The following is a 24905-nucleotide window of genomic DNA, read 5'->3' as shown; positions in this document are numbered from 1 at the left end:
TGAAGCGGGAGCCATGGCAGAAAAGTGGGCGCTGCGGCCGCTGCAGAAGTCTGTGGTGAGGACGAACCCGGACCTCAACTTTTTACAAGTTGTCCACAACAGCAATTACAACACTGACCAGTGTAGCTGATACCTCGAGCGTCCGCCTTCTTCGTCGGTGCGATCGTGCGTATTGTTTCATAGACGCATGTAGAATGGACTTAGCAACATGACATGGTATTTTTGAAGGGACGGACAGTGGCCCATCTGAGATATTGCGCATAGTTCTCAAATTGTTGATGTTGGGGACAGCTCATTTGCTTCCTGTGGCCTTGACGGATCCTTCTCACGCTGCGGTGTGAATAGCTTCTGCAGATACGCAGGGAGTGCCGCCTGATTACTGGTGCTTTGTGGCCGTGGCTAAAACTTGCCCATTACTCAGATGTGGCTGTGGCTCAAACGCACAATGTCGTCTTGGAAGACTGCGCTGTTTTGAAGAAATTGCGTGAAGCAAATTGATTGACGGCAATGAAGCTCAAAAGGCTCTTTTCACTATTTGGCAACACACAACACATTTGGCAAGACATTTGGAGAGGCGCTTCTAATGACGCCGTGAAGATGTCAGCACTAGCATGAAAAACTATCAAGCAGCATTTTTTTCTGCAGTCCTCACCTCCCATTGTGTGGCTGTAATAATAAAGAGAAGAATTGGTGGTTCCATTGGTTGCCATAGCACTTCCGTATTTCTGCCTACTGTCGAATTCACGGGGTTCTTATTTCAGCATCAAATGACAAAGTGGAAACTCTGAAGCCCATTTTGTGAACTTTGGAGTTGTATATTGGCGTAAGTCAAAGTCGCTTGCCGCGGCAGTGGCCAAGATGGGAGCCATACAATACAAGCGTCCATGCAATGTCCTGTGTAATGATGCTGCCATCAAAATACGATAAAGAAGCGAACCCCTCTGAATGATCACGTGGTAGCATCGAGACTTTCTCTCAGTATCAGTAATGTACGATTGCGTTCCACACCACGTTGATCTGAGCAAGGTTTCGGGAAATCGGGTATTAGGGTTAACGTTCACGAAGTTATGTAAAGGCCATTCACCTCTAGGCTAACTTTGATTATTGAAATGTTTTATGCATTGTCCTCGATACGGTGTTTATAAACAACACATTTGTGTTTATTATACCGTCAAGTTGCTTTCTTTTACGGTGGTCAGAGCGGAATAGACACAGGCTATTGTCCAGTAGAAATGTTATGATGCATAGAATACGTGGTTGGGTAACATACATTGCGCTGTATGCCAAAGTGTGGTCTTGCGAGCATGCTTGTTCTTGAAAACGGACGCCGAAACGGTTTCATTCAATCTGGCCGGTATACTGCTGTTACAGCGCATTGGAAGAAATTTACCGCTGTTACCGTGTCACAATCAATGATATATGTGAATTGTTTACTTGGAATTTTTGTTCGAACTGTAGATAACAGAAGCTGTTTTCATTCACTTGCAAACTGGACACATTCTTTTGATTGTAGCGGACACCGTGACACGATCGAGCTTGTTTTTGGCGTGTTGGTGCTAGTTCGAATTATTTATTTTTGCGCTTCCAGTACACAACGCAAACTGCAGATTAGACAGTTCATGGCACTAGGCTCGGCTATACTTCATGTACTTTCAGTTTTACACTGAATTCTCTTTCGCCAATGCGCATGATTTAATTTACCTTTGCTTTTTATTTTGTCTAGCGTAACTTATCTCGAGGTGTGCATTCCACCACGAAATGAAAAAAGAATAATTACAAGCACATGCAAGTTTTCAATGACACGCAGCCTTCCCTGGCCATGTTGTTTTGTGGGGCCGTATAACGCAAAACTATTGCAATATGTTTTTATTCCAATCTCCTGAGGTCAAATAAGCGTAACCGCCGACGCAAGCATCGGACGGTCACCCGCAGGGTTGTCTGAACAGACCAATCAAACGCTCTCCTCGTTCATAAGAGGTCACTTTTGTTTAACGAATAACGTTGCCTACTCTAAGCTGCTAGTCTTATCTAATAGGCTGACAAGAGGCGAGGAGCACGCTCAACTGGAGATGGATTCGATGGGGCCGAGCCACTGCACTGAAAATCGATAACCGGATGAAGAGGGTGGTGCCGGCGTCAGCCATTGGTCCGCTTTACCTTACTCAGCTTGCGGCGGCTGGTTGAAAATCGCGGTGGCATGCAGCGGAAGCTTAAGAATGACGCTAAAACCGAACCTTAGCAAATAATAGTTGGCAGAACGAGGTCGGAAACGTGCCGAAATTGCTCGAAAACCTTACACTGCAACGCAAAAAGTTTTATTATACGCAAATAAAGTGCGAGTAGCCAGTGCCTGAGCTATCTTCGGCAGCCATCTTTTATTCCTTTCGGAACGGGGCAGCCGGGGCTATTCAGAAGAAAAGTCAGTTTTGTTCGGCACATTAATACATCTTTAACGCGTACACGTCACATCGACTTGGTGAGTTTTTGGGGCTTTGTGACGTCGCGTGACAGGCAGGTGAACTAGGTGCAGCCCGAAAACTTTTAACCAATAGCCGAGGGCTAATGGCGAAAAGGCGTCGAATCAGAATAACTATTTTTGTTTTGTTCGGTCCAATAATGCATAATGTGTTTGTACACGTCATATCAGATGGGGAGCTATCGCGGTTTTCGTGACGTCGCGTGACAGACATGTGAAGTGGGGGTGGTCCAAAAAATGTTTGACCAATCGCGGGGGGCTGATCGCAGAATTTGAATAGAAAGGTTTGGAATAGTTTTTTGTTATGGCACCCGTGAATTCCATTTCTCGATCTCTGCTTGCAGACGCCCGATTTCTACTTCGCGGAAAGGAGGACATCGTGGACGAAGACGTCAAGGCGGAAAAGGACCTCGTCGAGCATCTGGCAGATACTGGCTCGTCGCCCGAGCTCGAGCAGCAGGGCTACACACTCGTGGCGCAGAACCTGCACAAGTGGTTCGGTTCCTTGGAGGCCGTCAAGGGCATCAATCTGGCTCTTCGTCGCGGCGAGTGCTTCGGGCTGCTCGGCGTGAACGGCGCGGGAAAGAGCACGACTTTCCAGATGCTCGCGGGTCTCGTGGACCTGAGCTCGGGCGACGCCTACATGTCCGACGTCAGGCTGTCGAGATCCCGTAGGCAGGTACGGATCTTGTTGCTGCGGTGAAGGGAGTTTTCAGCGACGTTGCGCCATACCGTTCCGCATCCCACTTTTTCTTTGATGTCATATAATGCCAGTGCCGCGAGTGAGTGCGCCGGTCAATTGGTGCTGGCGCTCCTCGACCGAGATACAATGTTATTTTCATAATTTTTCTTCCTCATTTCTTTCCTTCTGTAGCCACATTTCGCTTAATCTTAGCACCACTTCACACTTAACAGGAGTGAAGCGAAGAACCAACCGTAATAGTTTATTTTGCTATAAAGAACAGCAGCTAATTGTTATTTTTTAATGCTACACGTTCAGAATTTTTTTGGCGTAAGGCAGTTCTTTTCGCATATGAAGACAAAAGAAAGCAAAAAGAAAAAAACATTTTCACAGTGATTATCGTAATATATTGAAGCCTTATATGATTTTTTTTATTTAAGAGAGATAGTCATATGTAAAATTTCTAAATTCACATTGTAGAATGCGTGTGAGTTATGGTGTTAAATTATTTGAAAGTTGATTGCATGCCCCTGTTGTTATGCAAGTCGACTATCATATATGTGGTAGGCGCCAGAGGCGAGCCATAGAGGCCGAATCGCAGTGTAGTGCAAAGTGTGCGAATTCTATAAATAAAAAAAAGTGGTTTGTGGCATAAAAGTTAAGAAGAAGAATTATTACCCAATTTTTCTGGAACAGCGATCCGTCAAAAAGCTTTTCAGTTCGCCTTTTCTCTTGGTGAGGTGCAGTACCTCGTAAGGTATTGGCATTACTTAAAAAAAAAAAAAACGCACTGGTCCGGAAAGTATTAATTGCAATGCGACAGCGATTACAACATTTCATGGCATCTTAAAGTGAACAACATCAAAAATGTACCGTTGCTTTATTGTGCCGATTTGTCAGTATAGTTTTCCCGTCATGTCGTATATTCAATAACGCAGGCCTGCGAGCTCTGCGTGAGAGACGTGCGCTACAGAGTTTTGCTTTTATTTTAAATGTCGTGGGCTTTTCTCAGAAATCCAAAAAAGTAAAGTTTACCAGAAGAGAGAACTTCGTGAAAATAACCTCAGCGGGTGGCATTTAATCTCCCTCTGCAACGTATCAAACTTTTATCTTTCTTCATCGTAAAGTTTCTTAAACATCTAATTATCCTAATGATACAACTACGCTAGCATTATAAATGTGTAGCTAACATTTGCTATACTAGAGATTCATAGCCCAATTTAGAATAAGGTCATTTCTTTTGACCGGTTGCACAAGTAAATTGTAGTGCCCGTAATGAAATCACGTGCTGAAAAACGATGCCTCCTCATGACGAATAATACGTTATGCATTTCCTGAACACTCCGTGTCGCATCGCGTTTAGGGATAATCGACTAATTTTTTTTATTCAATCAACGATTAATAATTTATCATATTAGCCCTTCATCGATTCATCGCTTTGGATGCAGGGTTTTTCATTGATTAGTTGAATAACTGAAATTTTCTCCGGGCACACTGAAATGTTGAAACACAGGTACCTACTTTTGTAGGACCCTATTCTAATGTTCTAAGCAACAATAACACGAAGTGCAAGACACGGGACTCTAGTGGCAGTGTAAACTGAAGTAAACGTAAGCTGGCTAAGTAAAAATGAGCTGTTGTGCTAGGGGTCCTCTGAATCGTGCCAATGGACAATTTCATATATGTTGATTAATAAAAGCTAACGTCTTTTTATAGCGAATTTACCACAACTTTTGCACTACTACCACCATCCCGGAGGTAGTGCGCAACTGCGCCAGTGAAATTACGTCATTTAAAGGTTTGAGCTCAGCCATTGTTTCGCACTTTTAAATATTAATGTTTGAGCATACTTAAAATGCAAGGCATGTGCGGTCGGGACGTGCTTCCTTTCATGACGTTTGTGTGGGCTGCCATTATAAAAATTTCGAGGAATAATGTCGAGACTGTCAGACCTGGTCTGAGCAACCTTAGTGATAGAATGGTGTGGAAATAGAGCCCGCATATACCACGTGTAAGCTAGCAGGGCGTGGTATATAGACCCTTTTTGTGCTTACAGAGTTCCCAGAAGACTTCCTGTTCAGCCCTCCAGAACAAGACAAGTTACAATAGTCTATAAACTTATAAGACCCTCCAGCCGACACCTGTTTTGTTGCAGAGTTGGAGCGTTTGAAAAGTGAAATGTATTGTTAGGTCCAAAAAAAAAAAAAAAGAAAGCTAATACATTAGCTCGGTGCATGGCGCACGTCCTTTAAACCTGAAAACATCAAGAATTTGTGCCTGCAGTATACTACGCGACAAAATACTTCTTTTTTCTTGCCTAACTGGACTGTCCAAAATGGCTGACGGGAAGTTCTCTGTGTTCATGAACGCACCAACGCCACATTGTGGATGCAAAGGGTCTATAGCATACATCTACCTAAATATATGCGGAACCACACGGCAACCCCGACGACGTCGGAGAATTCGATTGGAATGCTCATATAATTGCTATGGCAATAAAAACAAGAAGCATCGTCTGCGGGAGACGCCGTGGGTTGGTTAACGGGCTCTGATGGCAAAGATGATCGTGACGTCATCGTGTGTATCGGCAGGGCGCGTGATTCTAACAGAGCGCTCACGCAAGCCCTGTGTCGACATTTCACGCTGGGCTCCTTAGCATCTGTCTTATCAGCTATAGCATATGCCTCATACAGCTTAGAATACCGAAAATGTTGCATCGGATGAATGTCCTTCAATGTGTCTTTCAACGCGTATTGACAAGTTGCGGGGGACCACCGACAAATGGCATGTAAACATTGCCTGCCCCTGGGGCTATCTCCAAAGCCTGTGCACAAAAATACGCCTTGGTGTATTGTGGCAAGAGTGGCGCCGTTCCTGTGAGTGTGTTTTTCATTTTTTTAGAGCACGCGACAGCACACTTTTTCACAAAATACTGCGCAACATCTATTGATTGCAGCAGCCGTCCGACAACGTTTACAAACGTTTCGCGTGCGTCGCGGGCAGATAACTTCTCAGACATTACTCACGGAACGGAGGCTGCGTCGGCGAGCGCAGCCAAAGCGCCCGCGAAGGAAAGTGCCAGCTGCTGCCCACACACTTCCGCGCATAGGGCCAGCGTGCACAGACAGCGCGAGGCATTTCGTGCAGGTCGAAGCGCGACCGCCGTGAACCCGTCTGGCTCGCATCACCACGCTCACCCACAGAGACCAACCAGAGCATGCAGTTTTCCGAGCGTTTCGGTGGCGAGCTTGGCGAGATAGTGTCCCTGTATTGCGCATTTTCGCGGCGATCCTGTGGGTGCTGTCATGTTTGATGACGTGGTGACACGTCCATTGCTTGCCTCAACTGCCTCCATTGCCTGCGTGTTTACAATGGGTGTGTGAGACGCCGGTGCAGCTTAGCAAACCTCTGTTTCGGGAGATACCATAGGCTTGACTGGGTGGGCGACACGAAGCTTTGGCCACAGCTTCATAGAACATCAAAAGCGCTTTGGAAGTTGATTAAGCGATTTCCAAACTGCGCGAGCAGCGTATATAGTGTTTCTTTTAAGAGCGAGGATAAATATGTATTCCAGGCTACATCCGAATATTCCGCTCACGAATTGAATCAGGACTAGTGTGTTTTGCTCATTGTTCTCTATTTGGCAAATATTTTGAATAGCGGCTTGTCACATTTCTGGCTCAGTAAATTTCCTTGATACGGTTACTATCGGATTATTTCGGCCTAATTGGTCGCGGGTGTGTTGAGTTCCGATAGATTTGTTCTTGCTTTGCGCAAGGCTTGAAACGTAGCCGTTTTGCACATTGTAGCAAAGATGTATTGTCGATAGTAACTCGCTTACTCTTCGACCATATGCGGTGTAATCCGTCATGTATTGTGCGCATATGGTGCGCATATATTCAAGTGTGCGCCCGCTCTCCTATTGACACGTTGACGATAGAGTGGGAGTAAGATTCCGTTCCAGTTGAAGTAAATGTGTGTAGGCACTGTGTGCGAAATGTACTATGACAGAAAGCGGCGCTATTCCCTTTGTCATTGGTTAACGAGCCGTACTCTCTTGCCAACGCTCTGGGGCTGAAGCACTTCGTTTGAACGTTAGCGGTACAACGCTGGCGCATGAGCAAATCTCTGTATCCGCGATGAAAGCCGTACATCTCTAAGTGCAAGTAACACGTACGGACAGCTGCAGCAGGGGTCCGCGAACTTGGCCATACGGATTCATTCCATTCTTTATTATGCCAGTCACTATTTTTGCAGCCAACTCTCGCACACGTCTTCACTCCACATGATTCAATCCAGCACGTGCATATGCTTATGCAGGAACACTATGGCGAGCGAGCTCGTCGCGTCACCCCGCGGCGGCCTCGGCGTATAGTTGCACACCGCGTGGCTTCCAATACCGAAACTGACCCTCAAAGTTTCCATAATGGTCTTCGTGCTACAAGCGGCGCTGACTGTTCTGAAGTCGTCCATTTGCGGCACCCTCACGTTTACGCCTCGTTCCACGGATGACGATAGCTCAGGAATGCCGTGATGATACCATATGCACCTGCCAGTGGGCGTGGCCACGTCTTAAAAAGGCAGCCAAAGAAAAAAAAAGATCATGGGCGCTGCAAGGCTGATGTTTCGCAGTGCGGTTCAACACGTTCGTACTAGGCCGTGCATGTCTCAACCATACCGCGAGACAGCGACGTCAAGGTATAGCGCTCTGAACGCGGGCGTGACTTCGCTGCCTTTGCGCCTGCAGTGCCGCTAACACTACAGAAAATTCCTAAGGTCTAGGATTTTGACGCCTCGTTTTAGCGAAATAGGGAAAGTTTCCTAAATCTAGGTAACTTTCGTGCTAATTAGGACGACACTGAAACGGTGAAACTGCTGACGTCACAGCATGTTTGAATCCACTCACCGCATACTACCTTCGCACTAACAGGCGATCTATGACTTTGGATCACACTGCAACGCATCGAATACATATCGCCAAGTAAACGACTGGATATAGATGTCCTGGGCTTTTTAACGAATTAATGCTACCGATATTTTGCCGTTCGTACCTCTAGCTTGTTTGTCAATGTCATTGCACGCTCAATGATATCGTTATCTATAACCGGCGGAAAAAAATATATGCTGGAACAACAAGGAAAGCAACACATGAAACCTGCGCGAAAGGCGACACATAGATATATTTAGCGCCAAACACGACACCACAGGTCGCGGTGCTGAGCAGCCGACTTAGCGCGCGCCCGTAGGCACAGCCACGTCCGACACAGTCACAGGGGTCATGTGTTGGGTGAGTTCTGCTCTGGAGCAAGTATATATAAAAATATAGAGGACGCTTAAGCTCCGCTTTTTAAAGTGGAACGCGATAGCATTCAAAGTCCCCTGATTACTTCTCACGCTTCCCCGCAACTGTAGCGTATGCAACCGCAATGTTTACCGGGAAACGTTTGCGGCGAACGCTATGCACGAAGGCGGGCTTTATGGTAGAAACTCGGCCTCTTGCGTGGGCCGCAATGCGGTGGAGGCCAGCGCCATCTGGATGATCTTGTTGCAAGGAACCGGGCGTACCTCTCCGTGGCCTCAAAGATCCTCACGCGCCTGCGCGCGCTAACGGCAGACGTCGCGGCCGGTATATGAATTGGTAGAAAAGCTAAAAAAGGGGTTCCATTGAGTTTTCGCGTAACAAAATTGTTTTCTCGTGTAGTCAAATTACAATCAGATGTCAATATACTTTACGACTTTTCTACATATTTTAGCTTGATAAAGTTAATTAATTCAGTAGCTTCCTTTCGCCACATGGAGGGTATGGGTAGTTCGAAAATCTTTTTGCCGAAACGACGACAAACGCAGGATTTTCTACGACACGGGCCCTTAACGCTTTCGCGTTAATAAGCAGCGCGAATTCCTGTTCCGCTGCAAATGATGCGTGTGCGCGTGAATATGGTGGTGCTACGTCAGTACACGGCATTAAAAAAATACTAATCAAATCTTTTACATTGAGGCCGTGCGGTGATGCACTTTTCTGACGCTGTTACATTCTGCAAGTGAGGTCCGGCGCCCATATTTTTTACAATAAGGCACTTCGGTCTAGGAGTGAAACAAAACAACACTACAAGTAGGTGCTAATGTCTTCTGCGATTATGGTTTCGAGCACGAAGCTTGGTTATCTACCAACTTGCACTGAAACATCTTTTCAGCTTTGAGTCTAGTAACTTCATTATTTCAATACTTGAAAACGTGCCGAGAAATAAAATTAATGCATAGAATTTGCAGTATACTTGCAAAACACAAACAAAAATTTATCATGACAGGAATTATATTGAAAACCGAACAACCACATTTTGCAAAGATCCAAAGAAATCTAGGGAAGTTTTCTTAGCGGAGTTCACGGACAACTGACTTTGTAGGTTGGCAGCACTGCAGTGCGGAAAAGGCGGACTGGCAAGCTTTCCCGACCTCCGAATCGTAGCTCAAATAAAAATACGCGAATCCACATTTATTCGGAAGCCAGAAAGATGATTTTTCAGAAAAACTGGCCCACTGACCCATCGGCGATGACTCATCGACTGTACTTGGTGGCCTATTCTAAGTCCAGGTGCCCCCAGCGTTTGTAGTATGAATCTCCATCTGACCCGTCCGGATATTTAGCACTTTCTACGCTAATGGCGATACGAGCATCCGACATCGCACTGACGCCTGGTTACCGTCGTTCGGTTTTGCAGTGGCAGTCGTTCATCGGCTACTGCCCGCAGACCAACGGGCTGCTGGAGAAGCTGAGTGCGTTCGAACACCTGCGCCTATTCGCTCGCCTTCGTGGCGTCCCTGGATTCCTCGTAGAAGGAGTGGTGCATGCGGCCATTTCGCTTGTCGACGTGGAGAAGTATGCGCGAAATCAGTGCGCGACATACAGGTGCGTTTACATGGTTGGCGCTTAACGCGTGCGCGGGCATCAACTGAAACAGAAGAGTGAAAGAAAGTGTTGGTATTGCGCAGTTGTGCAGTATTGTGCAGTTGGTATTGTGCATTACAAAGAACGCTTCGAAAACGTGCGCTCATGCTGACGCGCGCGTACAATAAATAAATGGTAAACGGGCGCAAGATATTTGTTTATCATGCATATTTTAGTGAACTCAAGGAGAGTGTGTTAGGAGGCTAGTTGGTAAGATATATTTCTTGTGAACTTAAACTGCACTTGGGACGAGACACCGAGGTAGAAGAAGACAGGATGAATGCAGACTAACAACTGCTTTATTGAAATCCTACAATGCTTCCTCTTCGAACCGCCCGCATGCCCAAGCGAGATCGTAGCCGCGTGACCATGGAACACTCCCTCACCAAGCCGCTATCTACACTAAAAAAGTCAAGCTCTTTCTTGAAAAAAAAAAAAAAGCTGACGGTTCGTTGACGCATCTGGGACATATCTTGCTATCAAGGGAGCTCTAAGATTTCACGTGCCCTTTGGTCCTTTGCTCGTCCTAACAGCCTCGTTTTCTGTATCTGCAAAGACAGCTGAAGTTGTTGGCACCTGAGAACCCATACAATATTGCTAACTCAGAAAGACTAGTGAAGATGACCTGCCAGGTGCGAACTCGGGCTTTTCGGTTAACATCGAGGAGCTATTCTACTGGATTCCTCACGAGGACCTGTTCCAGGTGGTTCGCGATTGCATTGAACGTTCGGGAGCGGTAGGGTTCCAAAATGCGAGTGGTGTCTCCGTTGGGGGGTTCCTAGAGTTTTGGAAGTGTAGCTTACCTTAACCATTGCGAGGTTTCACGATAACTTTTATGTACGAAAACGAGGTATATGTATTGGATCAAGTGTTGCAGCGGTGCTCACTGAGATCATTTTAGCGGAATTAGCTTGTTGTCGCGGGTGCTTACTGACGACCGCATAGTTCGTGTCTTTAGATACGTGGACAACTTTTTAATCCTGTTATATACTGCTCAGATGATGACCCTGAAGAGGTAGCGAAGTACATTCTTCAGTCCTTCAAATACACACCCACCAAGTTGAATTTTACTTTTGAATTGCCCGAGAATATTTCTTTGCAGTGTTTAGACATTAGGCTGTTCTTTGATGACAAGGACCACCCATGTTGGTCATATTCGCCTCTTTCAAATAAGACACTTCTGTCGTTCGATTGGCGTCACTCAAAGATGGTTAAGAGGGGCATTGCGGGGTCATACTTGAGGTCATACTCTTGCCAAATGTGTTCACCATAAGGTCCAAGCTAGTTTTTCCTCCCAGGTGAAACGTCTCCGTAATGCAGGTTTTCCGCATGCCCTACTTCAGGCCATAGCTGACTCACTGTTGAAGGTCATATGCCACCATAACACCAACACTGGGGTTGAGTTACGAGAAAAGAGAGAGAGGCGAAAGATTTTTCGATAATGCTCCATTGTCCATAAGGTTTCGCATGGGATGAAGACGGTGACCGGAAAATTTGGTGTTGATGTGATTTTTTCAGCGCCCTGCAAGTTGTCCCGTCTATGCGCCCTTTCTAACGTAGATAAACCCAAGAGTGATGGATGTGGCATAAAGCACAGACGCACGTATGTACCATGTAGAACAGAGATGGTGTACGAGTTTCCGCTTACCTGTGTAATGTTTTATGTGGAAGCAAATCGGAAGATGTATCATCAATAGTTTATTGGAGCACTCTAACTGATTAAAATATGGCAGCGGAAAGCACCTGTCACTTCGATGTAGGCCACGTGTGAAGAAGCGCAAGCAGGTTTTTGACAAAACCAAAGTGTTCGGGTGAGCAAAGGACCAAAGGGTACGTGAAATCTTGGAAGCTTCCTTGATAGCAAGACATGGGCCAGATAGGTGCGTCAGCGAACCGTCAGTGTATCTTCTCAAGAAAGAGCTTGATTTTCGGTGTAGGTGCGGGCTGGGCGAGGGAGTCTTCCATGGTCACGCGGTTATGATCTGGCTTGGGCATGCGCACGATTCGAAAAAGCAGCATTGTGTGATTTCAATAAACCAGTTGTTAGTCTGCGTACGTCCTGTCTTTTTCTACATCGGTGTCTCGGCCCTAGCGCAGTTTAAGTACACAAAAAAATGTTAATCCGATTGAATTAAGGGGGGGGGGGGGAGGACTTCCCTCACTTTGGAAGTATGTAATAAAAAATACGGGGGGGGGGGGGGCGATCACGAAGGAAATGATGCCTAACACCGCGTCTCAAAGCGCTAGCTCTTATCAGGAAATAATGCGAGCAACTAGTACCTAACACACACGCCAGGCCTTTCAAGAACTACTTTGGTGCTACAGGAGCATGAGTGCTATTGTGGCCAAATAGTTGGAGCGTTTGGCTGCTGTTCGGTCCCGACATCGGCCACGTATTTCTCTGTGGCAATATAGGCGCACTTCAGTCCACCTTGGAGGTGTGTAACAGAAAACTCGGTGCGTCGAGCGTCTACGAGTGCGTCACAGTGAGCACGATACGAAAAGTTTGTACGATGTGCAGTTATAGAAATGTCACCTTGATAACTGAAAGTGCGAGGTCGCACGCGATGTGCACAGTAGTCTTGACGTCACATACTTAGATTATGGCAAATCGGTGACATCCTCAGAATTCGTGCCAATTATGCCTTGCAAACTGATCGGCTACGATGCATAAATTTCAATATGTGCCGTAAAGTACTCATTTAATATCTTAGAGATTTTCGTTAATCTATTATGCATCTTGATTTATTATTGCGAGTTATGTCTGCTGCTTTGAGTGAACCGGCTCAGGCACTACACATCTGCTATCTGGCGCAGGTGATTAAAAAAATGGGTTGTAGTCTGACAAAAAAAAAAAGAAGCACCTCGTATTTAGAGCGAGAGCCAGTGTTTGCAAACTCAAGACACGAGTGCACCGTCGGCGGCGTCATGGTGCACAGGTATCAAGGGCGCATGCGCAGCCTGCTCGTGGACGATTAGAAGGCCTCCAAAGACGCGCAGTGCGTTTTTCTTTTTTTTTGTCACCGCCCAATATATTTTATTGGGCACTGACAAATGACGACAGTTTTCCACCGTCATTATCAACGTTAGTTCGGTTCTAGTGACGTCGGTTCTCATCTGGCGCACCATTTACGTGCGACCCTGGTAACGTTGTTACCCGCATTTCTCGTCACGCGGGCATTGTTACAGGCCCGGTATCAATATGGTTTAGTAGTGTACATTTAGCCGTGAACTAAGCTGCATTCTTAAACGTTCGCCTGCACCGTATACCCCTAATATGCACCAAGTTCCTTCAAATTTAAGCTTGTCGCTTCATTTAGACCTTGCGGGACATCTGTTGGCGCCGTGCCACGTCGCCTCCGTGTATTAATGCGATAGCGTGAAAGGTCCCGTGTCGCTGAAGGTCCGGCGTTGGTGTCGGCGCCAGCGTCGGCTTCGGCGACTTTGTCCGTACGAGAAAAAGCATCTCGAACACGGCGGCGGCATTTCGCTGGGGGTGAAATGCGAAAACACCCATGTACTTATATTTAGGTGCACGTTAAAGAACCCCAGGTGGTCAAAATTTACGGAGTCCTCCAATACGGCGTGCCTCATAATCAGAAAGTTGTTTTGGCACGGAAAACCGCAGAATTTAATTAAAAATAATCACGAAGTTCCGTAAAGAAAATTTCACTCCGCGCGTTCCGTCCACGCTTCGCTGTGCGCCAACAGCGGTGGCTAGCACGAGCATGCACGTGATGCTCCTCGCGACGGGTTGCAAATAAAAAAACTACCCGAAAAGAATGACAAAAATAAAAATGATCTAAAATAACGCATTATCAGCTGCATACCACAGTGTGTTTGCGCCTGAGGATTAAAACTTGTTTCATTCAATGCTGAGCCTATATCAGAATCAGTTGCGTACAGTTGCAATAAAAAAAAAAAAAAACGTGGAACTGTGTTTAAGTGCGTATGAAGCCCCTGCAAGAAGTCTCTAGCTTTCGCAGCGTTGAATGTTATGTATGTAACGGAGTATAGTGATTTATAGGACGAAGTGACGCTTAATTCTGCAGCCCTTGAGGGCGCGGCGTATAGCGTGGTCAGGAGGGAGGGAATGGGAAATGAAAGCAACATGGCGCGCTACGTTGGCTTTCCTGGTAAGCAGCTGCGTGCACATGACACTCAAGGTTTACCCGATCTTACACGTAACCTGAGCCAAAGTTAAAGTATGCAAATGCCATGTAGCTGGACAGAAGCAACATAATGTATGTCATCGCTTGTAGATACTCAGATTACTTTCTTGCATTCCGCCTAATTAGATAAATAATCCTAAAATAACTAGATCAAAAGTGTCAATAAGAAAACTGTAGAGCGACATGAGAATCTCCCGATAGAGCCTTCTGTTGCTCAATAGGTGCTACATAAAAGTTTTTTCAAGCGTGAAAGCAGCTCGTGAATACACGCAAAGTGCCTCGAGCGGTCAGTCGCGCGGAAATTTGATGAATCTAAGTGGATTAAGGTGAATTGAAGTGGATTAAGGTGGCTTAAATTGGTTCACATTAAAGTAGAGGTATAACGTAGGGTGATAACTTAGAGAAGTCGTGATTTCATATTCAAATCACGTAAGGATACCTAAGTGACTCTCCACTTTTTCTTCGCTAAGCTTACGATTCACCTCAGCTGACGTGCCAGCGTGTCATTAAGCGTGTCATTAAGCTATAGGAATGACCAGTGTCATAAGGTGAAAATAATTAGGCTATTACTGACGGCAATTGCTTCTGTACGCTCCTAAGGAACGTGAGGGGGTAGGATGAGATTTATGACAGTTTCAGAGAGGTTTCAAAAGCTACTTCACTTTTATTCGTCTAGAATTCTGAATCCAGTATGCATAACCAAATAAGACACCTGTTTCAATGACTGAAAGTTACTATGACCAGCACAATGTGGCAATATATATCAACATAAGGAAGCCCATTGGCAGAATCTTCGAAGCTTTCACGATTACATGCGACACCAGGTATTCATAACGAACAGATATCAGACAAGACCACGTTGCACCACTTAGCAAGCATTTCGACTTAACCAATTTTGACACCTCTATAGAGCGCCCAGAGCCTGTGTTACGGAGACTGAACGAACACAGTGTGGTGTTTCTTCGCGTGTAGTGTTCCGCAGTATCGTCACAATGACACAGCGCCTCGTCGGCAGCAGCGTGAACGTGCACGATAACAAACAGCCTGCACCTTTCGCCAATAAATGCCGGTGCGGCAGCTCAGACGAAATTTGAAGTAAAGCGCACGACACACGTTGAACAAGCGCGCAAGTAAATGAGAGAAAAACACGGACGAAACCGCAGCGTTCGAGTGAGCAACACCATTCCGCACGGTTTTGCACAGGCCGGCTACCTCTTGAGCCAGAAGCATTGCTCGATAGGGCTCACAAGAGCCAAATAATTCATTGCAAAATATAAAAAACACAAACCTCTTCTTTTCGCAAAAAAAAAATTGTTAGACACGAAATTGTTACTTTTTTGGCAGTACTTTAATGAAACTTCTTTTTTAAAGGCAATAGCATAATGACGGCGCCTTTGCGGATGGCGATTGATATGAATGGGCGCAATGGGGGCTATGTTCTCTAGACTTCGTTATATTAACTCTATGCCTAAATCTAAGTACATGACTGTACTTTCAGTGCGTGATGCAATTCGTGACCGCGAGCTCAGCAGCACAACGCCATACCCACCGGTCTACACACTCTAAATATTTTAACACCCTTAAAGGTGTAAATGACTTGTCCCATGGGTGACACCCTTTTTGGGTGTATTGCTACACCCCAAGCAAAGGGGTGTATATTAACACCCCACAAAGGGAAGGGTGTTAATATGACGTCACCTTGCCTATGGGTGTAAAACAAACAACACCCTTTCTATATGGGCGTAACACAGACACCACCCTTTCAATATGGGTGTAGCATGGACAACACCCTTCCAAAAGGGTGTCGTCCCTGCAAGTATTTTAGCGTTCACTACAGCCATGCAGTTAATGAACAGACTAGCTGTTGTGAATGCTGCCTAGTCTTAGATATGGTACTACCTTGTTCAGTATGAGCCAGAATCTGTGAGAAGTCGTCATATTGCGCTTCTGGTCCGTCATGTGGTAGCATATATAACGTGCGACCCTTTCAGGCAAAAAAATTTAAGTTTCACGATCGCAGCAATGCACACACCCTATGCTTTTCGTAATCTTCCTCTGCAGTGATAGTACACTGCCGGCAGGATGCAGAACGCAATAACAACGCGCGCTGCACTAAGGACATAGGATATCGCGCACCTTGGTGCACCAGTACTTATCATTCCATGGAAACAGCACACAGCCAAAAGCATGATGTTACATGCATTTCAGAAATAATTAAAAACCTCCACTTTTCTTGGTCAAAAATTTTCGCAGCAACACCAGCTCGACCAGGAGGGAAAGACACCACAGCTCGTTGTTGTAGCTCATATTGAATGCAATAGAGCGCAAGCAATGCATGGATTGGCGACGGTAACAAGTGCAGTACTACAGAAGCATACGTTTGCCTGTCAATCAGCTTTTGCCGTTTTAAGCGCATATTTTATACCTCTATTCATCAAAGTTGTCATTTGTCTCCACGGGATGCTTCTACTAGTACTTTCACATATATGACTTAAAGGTAGCACTGAAAGCCAAACAAAGTGGAACAAAGCGCTTCCACTTAGAATAATGTTTCAGCATTTACAAACAAAACTGCATGTGTAGTTGTGCATACTGTTTAATATATAAGCATGCACTATTTCCTGAAATGTATGTATGCTTCATTTACTGCCAGTGACCTCCTTATACCCAATAATTTAGTTTACTTTTCACCATGTGCTTGCACTGAATATCCCACAGGCATTGTAAGTTAAGCTGCGAGAACAACAATCAGCTAGTCTAAGGTTACTTAATTGAACAAAATCATTGTAAGATTTGTGACAAGATGTCAGAAGAAATGTATTTATTATTTCATTTAAGAGAAATGGTTACATAATAATGTTTGCACATTTTAAAAGTAAAAAGGAACATAAGGAGTAAAACCATACCAATACACAGACATAAGCAACGAATAATGGCACAGGCTTGTTCAATTAAATTTTAAGCATACAAGTTATTTTAAATAACCTCACTACGAACTATCACATTTTCATTCGAAAAGCACTGCATCTTATTACAAAGTACAAAAATAACCCGCCACATAAGAAAGAACAAGTCTGAGTGTGTCTATGTGAACACAAGGATAGGAAGTTGGGCGAGTTGGTACGGTAACATCATCTTGGATTGTAGCGCGAAGTGACACGGACACAGACTAGAAGCAGACAGCATGAGCGCTGACTCAACTAAATTTTTATTGAAATGAAGAACACATAAATATGGGTGATTGCAAAAGAACCGCAGCATAAGAACATGACAAGGTATGAAGACATCAGTTAAACATATCAGGAAGTAGGGAAGTCAAAAAAGGAAACAACAAAAAGGCACTACTTTAGATTAACACACGTGTTGTGAAAATACTGAAATTCGCATTCTAACGGAGACGAAGATGCCTGGCTAACGCAAGCCTCTCCTAATCATTTGATGTGGAATGCCTCGATTATTTCCTGTGTGGTTTGGCATTTGTGTCTTGAAAGAATTTTCGTGTCTTCAAACAAAGGTTTACAACCGCAATTGAAACGATGTGACGCTAGAACGCTAGATGTGAAGCATTAGGATTGTTAAGTAAATGTTTGTGTTCTTCTGGTCGAATATTAATGCACCTGTCGCTCCGTCCAATGTAAGTCTTCCCGCACTTGAGAGGAATCTGATAAACTATACCAGTGTTACAAGGCACAAAAACGGACGGATGTCTAATGCCGCAATCATCTTTTCTTTTTTGCCACACTGTTCCAAGTTTCGTATTTATGATCGGGCACATGATAGACAACTTGCGGGGCCGAGAAAACTTTATCCACGTCATATCTACTGGCCACGTTCCCTAAACCATGGGATAATCTATGTACATAGGGCACCACAGCAAACCTTTTTTCTTTTTTTCTTGTTTCTTAGGGGGGCTTTTTATCCATTTTAAAAGCTTTTCGCAGGTTAGTGATAATAAATGCACAGGATAACTAGCCTTCTCGAGCCTATTTGTTGTGAAAAACTTTGTTTCATATTGTGTGGACATGACTAGCTTACTCAGCTCTTAAGTTTGCCATTACAAAGTCATGTCCATGCAATATGAAACAAAGTTTTTCACAACAAATAGATAGGTTCGAGAAGCCTAGTTATCCTGTGCATTTATGATCACTAACCTGCGAAAAGCTTTTAAAATGGGTAAAAGGCCCCGCTAAGAAACAAGAAAAACAGAAAAATAAGGTTTGCTGTGGCGCCCTATGTACATAGATTATCCCATGGTTTAGGGAATGTGGCCAATAGATATGACGTGGATAAAGTTTTCTCGGCCCCGCAAGTTGTCTATCATGTGCCCTATGATAAATAGGAAACTTGAACAGGGTGGCAAAAAAAGAAAAGATGATCACGGTGTTAGACATGTGCCCCTTCTTGTGCCTTGTAACGCTGGTATAGTTTATCATATTCCTCTCAAATGCGGGAAGACTTACATTGGACAGGGCGGCAGGTGCATTAATATTAGACTAAAAGAACACAAACATTCACTTTACAACCCTAATGCTTCACATATAGCGTCACATTGTTTCAATTGAGATTCTAAACCTTTGTTTGAAGACACAAAATTCTTCCGAGACACAAATGCCAAACCACACGGGAAATAATCGAGGCATTCCACATTAAAAGGTTAGGAGAGACTTGCGTTAGCCAGGCATCTTTGTCTCTGTTAGAATGCGAATTTCAGCGTCTTCACAACACGTGTCTTAATCTGAAGTACTGTCTTTTTGTTGTGTCCTTTTTTGACTTCCCTACTTCCTGATACGTTTAACTGATGTCTTCATACCTCGTCATGTTCTTATGCTGCGGTTTTTTGCAATCACCTATATATATATATATGTTCTTCGTTTCAATAAAAATTTAGCTGAGAGTTAGCGCTCATCCTGTCTGCTTGTAGTTTGTGTCCGTGTAACTTTGCGCAACAATCAAAACATGGCTAGTAATAACTAGTGAGCACTACAAAAGTTGAACATGAAAACTAGTAATAGTAAAGATATATACTTCGCTCAGCTGAACTGCAAAATATTGCAAATATCACAGAGACAGCATAAAAATTGAGCAGGACAGGGCACTGACTGTTATAGTTGCAATATGCACACCAAATCTAGACATAAGAAGTCAAAACTCTACTGCCGGAAATCGTGATCTCTCCAAGAGACCGCTGAGGAACAAAAGGTATACTTTTTATAATTCCATCTCATAGATTACTGATCTAATTAAATTTGATACATGACCCCTTGTGTGTCACAAATGCCCTGTTCTCATTACCTATGCATGATTACCAGCCTTGGTGAAAGAATGACTTGCACTAATGTTTTGAACACCGGTAAAAATGCTGTTTGTTCTAAACTTTCTGTTGGGACAGCACACTTGTGGGCAGTTGTGGACGCAGTTGCCTATAGGGCTCAAACACCATGTTTTGGCTGCACAGGTACTGTCTACCGAACACCTGGTTCAAGATAGCTTGCATCTCAGAGTGTGCAGCCACACTGGTGGCACAGCATTCTTTTTTTCACCTTGCCAGTTGATAAAGCCTCAGCAGCTGCATTCACTTGCGACTGCTCCTAAAGGTGCCATAAGGTCAGGCAGCAAACACAGATACCACATAGCAAAACTTTCAGAGTGCATTGTGTGGGTCGAGGTGTGTATTTTGTGCTTTAGTTGGGCAGCACTGCCACCATTCAGAACTATTCACTGCAGCTCCTAAATTTCAACCACATCGACAAAACAAATTAGGACAGTTCCTTCAGTACGGTGGCAGATGCTCAGCTGCAGGCTTTCTAGAACCATGCATTATCTTCAGACAGTGCCAGTACAGCCCGTTGCACATCTTTCAAGCACTCCAGACAAGTACACCGATTGCACTGTACACAGAACATCTGGTGTCCATTTACCTATAGAGGCAAGGTAGCCCCTAGAACACATTTTGTGACAGGCATGCTGTACACTTTGTCCCATGAAATGCAAGTGCCATTTGATACTTCAGTGCCTGTAGTGTCATTTACATCTAAATGAATAATGAATACATAGTAGTAACATAAAGACGACAAAAAAAAAGTCATCAGCCATCAGCTGTGTGGCAAATCTGGGTGCAAGGTATTCTCTTATCAAATATACCTGTAGGCATTGCGACCAATGTGCTCCCAAGATGTATGAGGCATTAGTCATTGCAGAGCTGTAAGGACATGACAATCCTAGGATGATCATGTTCTTGAGGCTTTCTTCCCCACTTTCCATCTTTTGAAACGTGTATATTGTCATGAAGACAAAAATGCTACAACTGGCGTGTGATAAGTTTTGTGTCTTATTTCCTAGCAGCTCATTGAAACGAGCCACGATGACAAATTCAAATGCTGTTACCTCATCAGACATTCAAATTTCTTAAACACTAACAAAACCAGATAGGCATTAGAGTGAGCATCACCTAAATATATTACACTGATTTAAAGTTATTGCACTGCATTGTGCCAGGTAAAAATGTTAGAAAAATAAAGAATGGTAAGATTCTATGCCTAACTGTGAAAACTAAATGAAAAAATCACTAAGCTTTCTTAAACGGGTTCAGAAGCTTTACAACTGGCAGTCTTGGTGATGGACACGCTGATAGATGAGCAGCCATTCCACTGAGACGAGAATGTTGAGGGCTTTGCATGGAAGTCTGCGAGACACTGAAGAGCAGTTCTTGGTCAACATGAAGGAGCATACACGTCTGGGCCACCATACTGAATGCATGGTGTTACCGGAACTTTTTCTCCCTGCATTGTGGTAAAAAAAGCATGGTTAAGTTTAGACGATATTTAATATGTAAAAAAAAAAGAGGTGAGGCACGCAGACAGGACACAAGAGCACAGAAGTGAACACGAACGCAAAAAACATGAAACATTTCATGAAAATGTTTTAACACATAACATTTTGTACTATGTGTCATTAATTATGAGGGTTCATAACCGCAACATATTTCATATATAAGCAGGTAGAATTATCAGCTTGGTCAGTTTGTACAAGCTCGTTTGAGGCAAGAAATCGAGTTTCACAAAGACAACCTCAACATTCTTGATTGAAAAAGGAACACCTCAGATGACATGCCGTCCTGTGAATGGGAATTGCACAGTTCCAGAAAAACTAATTAAAGCTGGCACACCGATCCTGAAAAAAAGAATAAGCACCTGCTACTGCAAGAAGCTAATTAATTGATAGGTTTTAGTATCACAAGGGCATCTTTGGCCAAAGAGCGTTAAGTCTATACTGCAAAAAATAAACTTAGCGCATCTTAACAAAGCAAATATATAAAGATGACTGATGTTTCTCTGTACTACAGTTGCTTTGCTCTAGCATGAAGTCATTTTGATGCATGCACACGTACATACACACGCTACACCCAAGTGTAACTGCTGCAGAATTAAAATTTGGCAGCAACGAAGCCACAAATTTTAGCCCTTGATCCCGAGCTGTACTAGTGGCTGGAGGTAGTACCAATATCGCCAATGACGAGTCGCATTTTCTCTGCCCAATGTTATGCAGCTCTGACTGTCAAAGATGAGTTACAGTCGGCATTGAGGGAAAGCTGCCCTCAAGAGCAGCTTTTATTTTTGTGTTATTTCTAACCAGAGACCAATGAAGTAATATATTTTAGAATGAGAATGACACCGAAAAAATGAGTACATAAAAAATTTGGAAAATTTGGTACATTTTTCCGAAATTAGCTTGGGGGTTTACGGGTAAAGCGGCAATCCAGAAACTAGAACAAGTTTTGACATGTTTGCTACCAGTGAATGCTAGAAAATATGTTGGCATTCTGTAGTTTTGTCTAACAATGCAAAAGGGATTCTTAATAACTGAAGAAATAAATGGAAAGGTATCATGAAGTATATTTCGTGAATGTAATGCGGAATCACTCAACTTCGGTTACTATATAATCTCCACTCGATTAACCTGCATTAACCTAACTAGTTCAGGAGGTGTTAGAAGTGCTTCTTGAAATCCTCCTATTTATTAAACTCAGCATATCTCTGTACACAAAGGCTACTAATTAGGTCCCATGCTATATCATCATCTTAACAAAAACTACACTTAGTAATACACATGCTGCGATAAGATTTGAGACCACATTGAGATGCTGTACAAGGAGAATTCATTACTTTTAAAATGAAGCTCCTGTTCTTGCAAACGGGAAGAAAGGATAGTGAGGGTCAAAATTTTTCTTAATCACAGCTGGAAGATGCCAGGGAAGGCCCATGGAAACTTATTTGTAATTTTCTATTTAAATGTAGAAATGATAAAGGGAAATTAAAATTGTCAAAAAACAAACCAGCCACGGGAGGAGAACGAACCTACAGCCTTTGCATTAGGCATGCGATGCACTAACCACTGTGCTACCAAGGCAGCATTCAACCATCCACAATGGCCCCTCAGATTGTCGACGCTCGAACGCGGCCGTAGTACCACAGTGGTTAGTATATCACATGCGTAATGTGAACGTTATGGGTCCGTTCCCTACCCACAGGTGGATGTCTTTTCATCCACTTTCATTTCCCTTGAATTTATCATTTCTATACTTCATATAAAAAACTTAAAACATGTTCCTGTATGCTTTCCTTGGCCTCATTATCTGCTGGCTTCTTCCAGTTGTTACTTCCAACACTTATACATATTCTAATCTGGTAAGTAAACAGCTTTTGCATGATGCTGGAATGCAATATAAAACATTATTGCAAGGCCGTGTTATGTAGAATGCCTTACATTGCCCAGGCAAGGTGTATTAATGTCAATCTGAAAAAAAATCCCACTTTAGACAGAAATGCGGTGTACTGCTGTGTGCAATAGGGTTTAAAGAAAGCAACTTGTTCAGAAATAAAGCCGTCAAACAACAAGGAAATATGAAAACTAGATGAAAATTTGTGCAGTTGCATGTTAAAAATTTAGCACAGCAACAGATGAAGACATAATGAAGCGCGAGGATGGTTTATTTTGGACACACTAGGCAATATACTTGAAAGATGCATATGAGCTTACATGTGGAGAAATATTGTTTATGTAGCAGCTAAACTACGAACAGGCCTAGAACACACTGATACAAGGTGTCTAGCATGTAAATCTTAACAAGCCCTTAAGTCAAAGAAACATGGCTCTTTCTCATGATTCGCTACACATGGCTGGCTCACACAACTTAGCCGCTTCTATATATGTCTTGTAAGTATCAGGTGGTCTGTGTGACTTGTGCAAGCTTTGAATATGTACAAGTGCCACGTAGCTGGACAGAACCAAGGTAATGTCGTTTGCCATCATTTTGAGCAAGTGAAACCAATTTTCGCGTTTTTCCTAATTAGGTAATTAGTTATTAACGATTATTTAACTGCTCAAATATTATATTCAAAGCAAAAGTGTTAGTGCGAAAATTAGCATCCTGAAAAATTCCCAATCCAGATTTCTACTGCTCAATAGGTGCAATACAAATTTTTTTCAAGCTTGAAAGAAGCCTGTGAATGCATGCAAGTGCCGTGCAACTAACCACTCGTGCACCTGAACACCATTTGGCTCCTCCTTTCATGCTTGAAAAAAACTTTTTGAAAAGAATATTTTAGAAATTGATTAATTATTATTGACTATGTTTTAGGCAAAATGCATGAAATAGTGTGACTGCCACCTCCATTTTTGGCGACAAGAATTGACTCCATCTTCATGTCCAAATTCAGGTATACATGATGCGTGTTTTGAGCTGGTTCTGTAATTTAGGCTGGTTTTGACTACTTGAAGCTTCGCACTCTAATAATGGAGTCTACAGTCTAAAAAGAAATTGGTACATAAGCGGTCGCTGTCAGTACTCCATACTCCTTTAACTTAGTGCAAAGTGCTTGTGAGCCAAGAAGTTGGTAGTTCTAAGTAGTATTTCCCATCCTGACCTGGTGTTATAGTCCAGTTCCTATGATGCCATGCTGCTCAGTCATGCTGGTCACAGCTTCAATCTAGGCCATGGCAGCTACCCTCCAATGGGGGTAAAATGCAATAACGCTTATGGGCACTTAGATTCAGGTGTACATTAAAGAAGGCCAGGTTCCCAAAACTTCAGGCTGTGACTTTGGAATGTAAAAGCCCTTAATTTAACTTTAAAATCTAAAGGTGCTTTATTAGGAGCAGGACATTATCTTGAGCTTTTACTGCACTGCCATGACACCAAGAAACTCCGAGTAAATAAAAACAATTTCTTAGACAATGTCTATATCTTGCAAACAATTACAAACACTTCTCTGCATGCACCTCTGTTATATTTAGTTCCGTATGCCAAGGCGGGTTAGGATGTTAGAATATTTTTCAAACCTGTTCTCTTTTTTACCGCTTTAAAGTTGTTGGTTATTTTGCATCTGTGTGTGTGTGTCGAACGCACATTTCAGTGCATCAATTTCTTCAGAAAGTGCACTCCTCTTTATTTATTTGTGCATGCAAAAACGGTTCAGAAGAACTGCTGTCTGAAGATCTGTATAACAAGGAAAAAACAATTCTGTGTAGGCTGCACAAAGAGAAAGGATTGGTTTGTAAATACGTTATTTAGTTCTTAAATAAAGAGGCAGCTGTCAGTATTCTGTTCCAAAGTAAATAATTGCCCCTACC

The 24905-nt window shown here is 43.5% G+C and overlaps 1 protein-coding gene across 2 annotated transcripts in view; it reads left to right on the top strand.

Annotated features, from left to right (window-relative positions):
• The window catches only part of LOC126540970 (uncharacterized), a 53144-nt gene that overhangs the window by 15096 nt on the left and 13143 nt on the right, over positions 1 to 24905 (top strand). For both annotated transcript variants that reach the window (XM_072286274.1, XM_072286273.1), the window contains exon 4: positions 2821 to 3155. In XM_072286274.1, coding sequence (XP_072142375.1) covers positions 2821 to 3155 — 335 coding nt within the window. The remainder of the gene's footprint in view (positions 1 to 2820; positions 3156 to 24905) is intronic.

This window comes from Dermacentor andersoni, chromosome 2 (genome assembly GCF_023375885.2).
Source record: "Dermacentor andersoni chromosome 2, qqDerAnde1_hic_scaffold, whole genome shotgun sequence".
Classification (NCBI taxonomy): domain Eukaryota; kingdom Metazoa; phylum Arthropoda; class Arachnida; order Ixodida; family Ixodidae; genus Dermacentor; species Dermacentor andersoni.
This window is presented reverse-complemented; position numbering and strand designations above follow the sequence as displayed.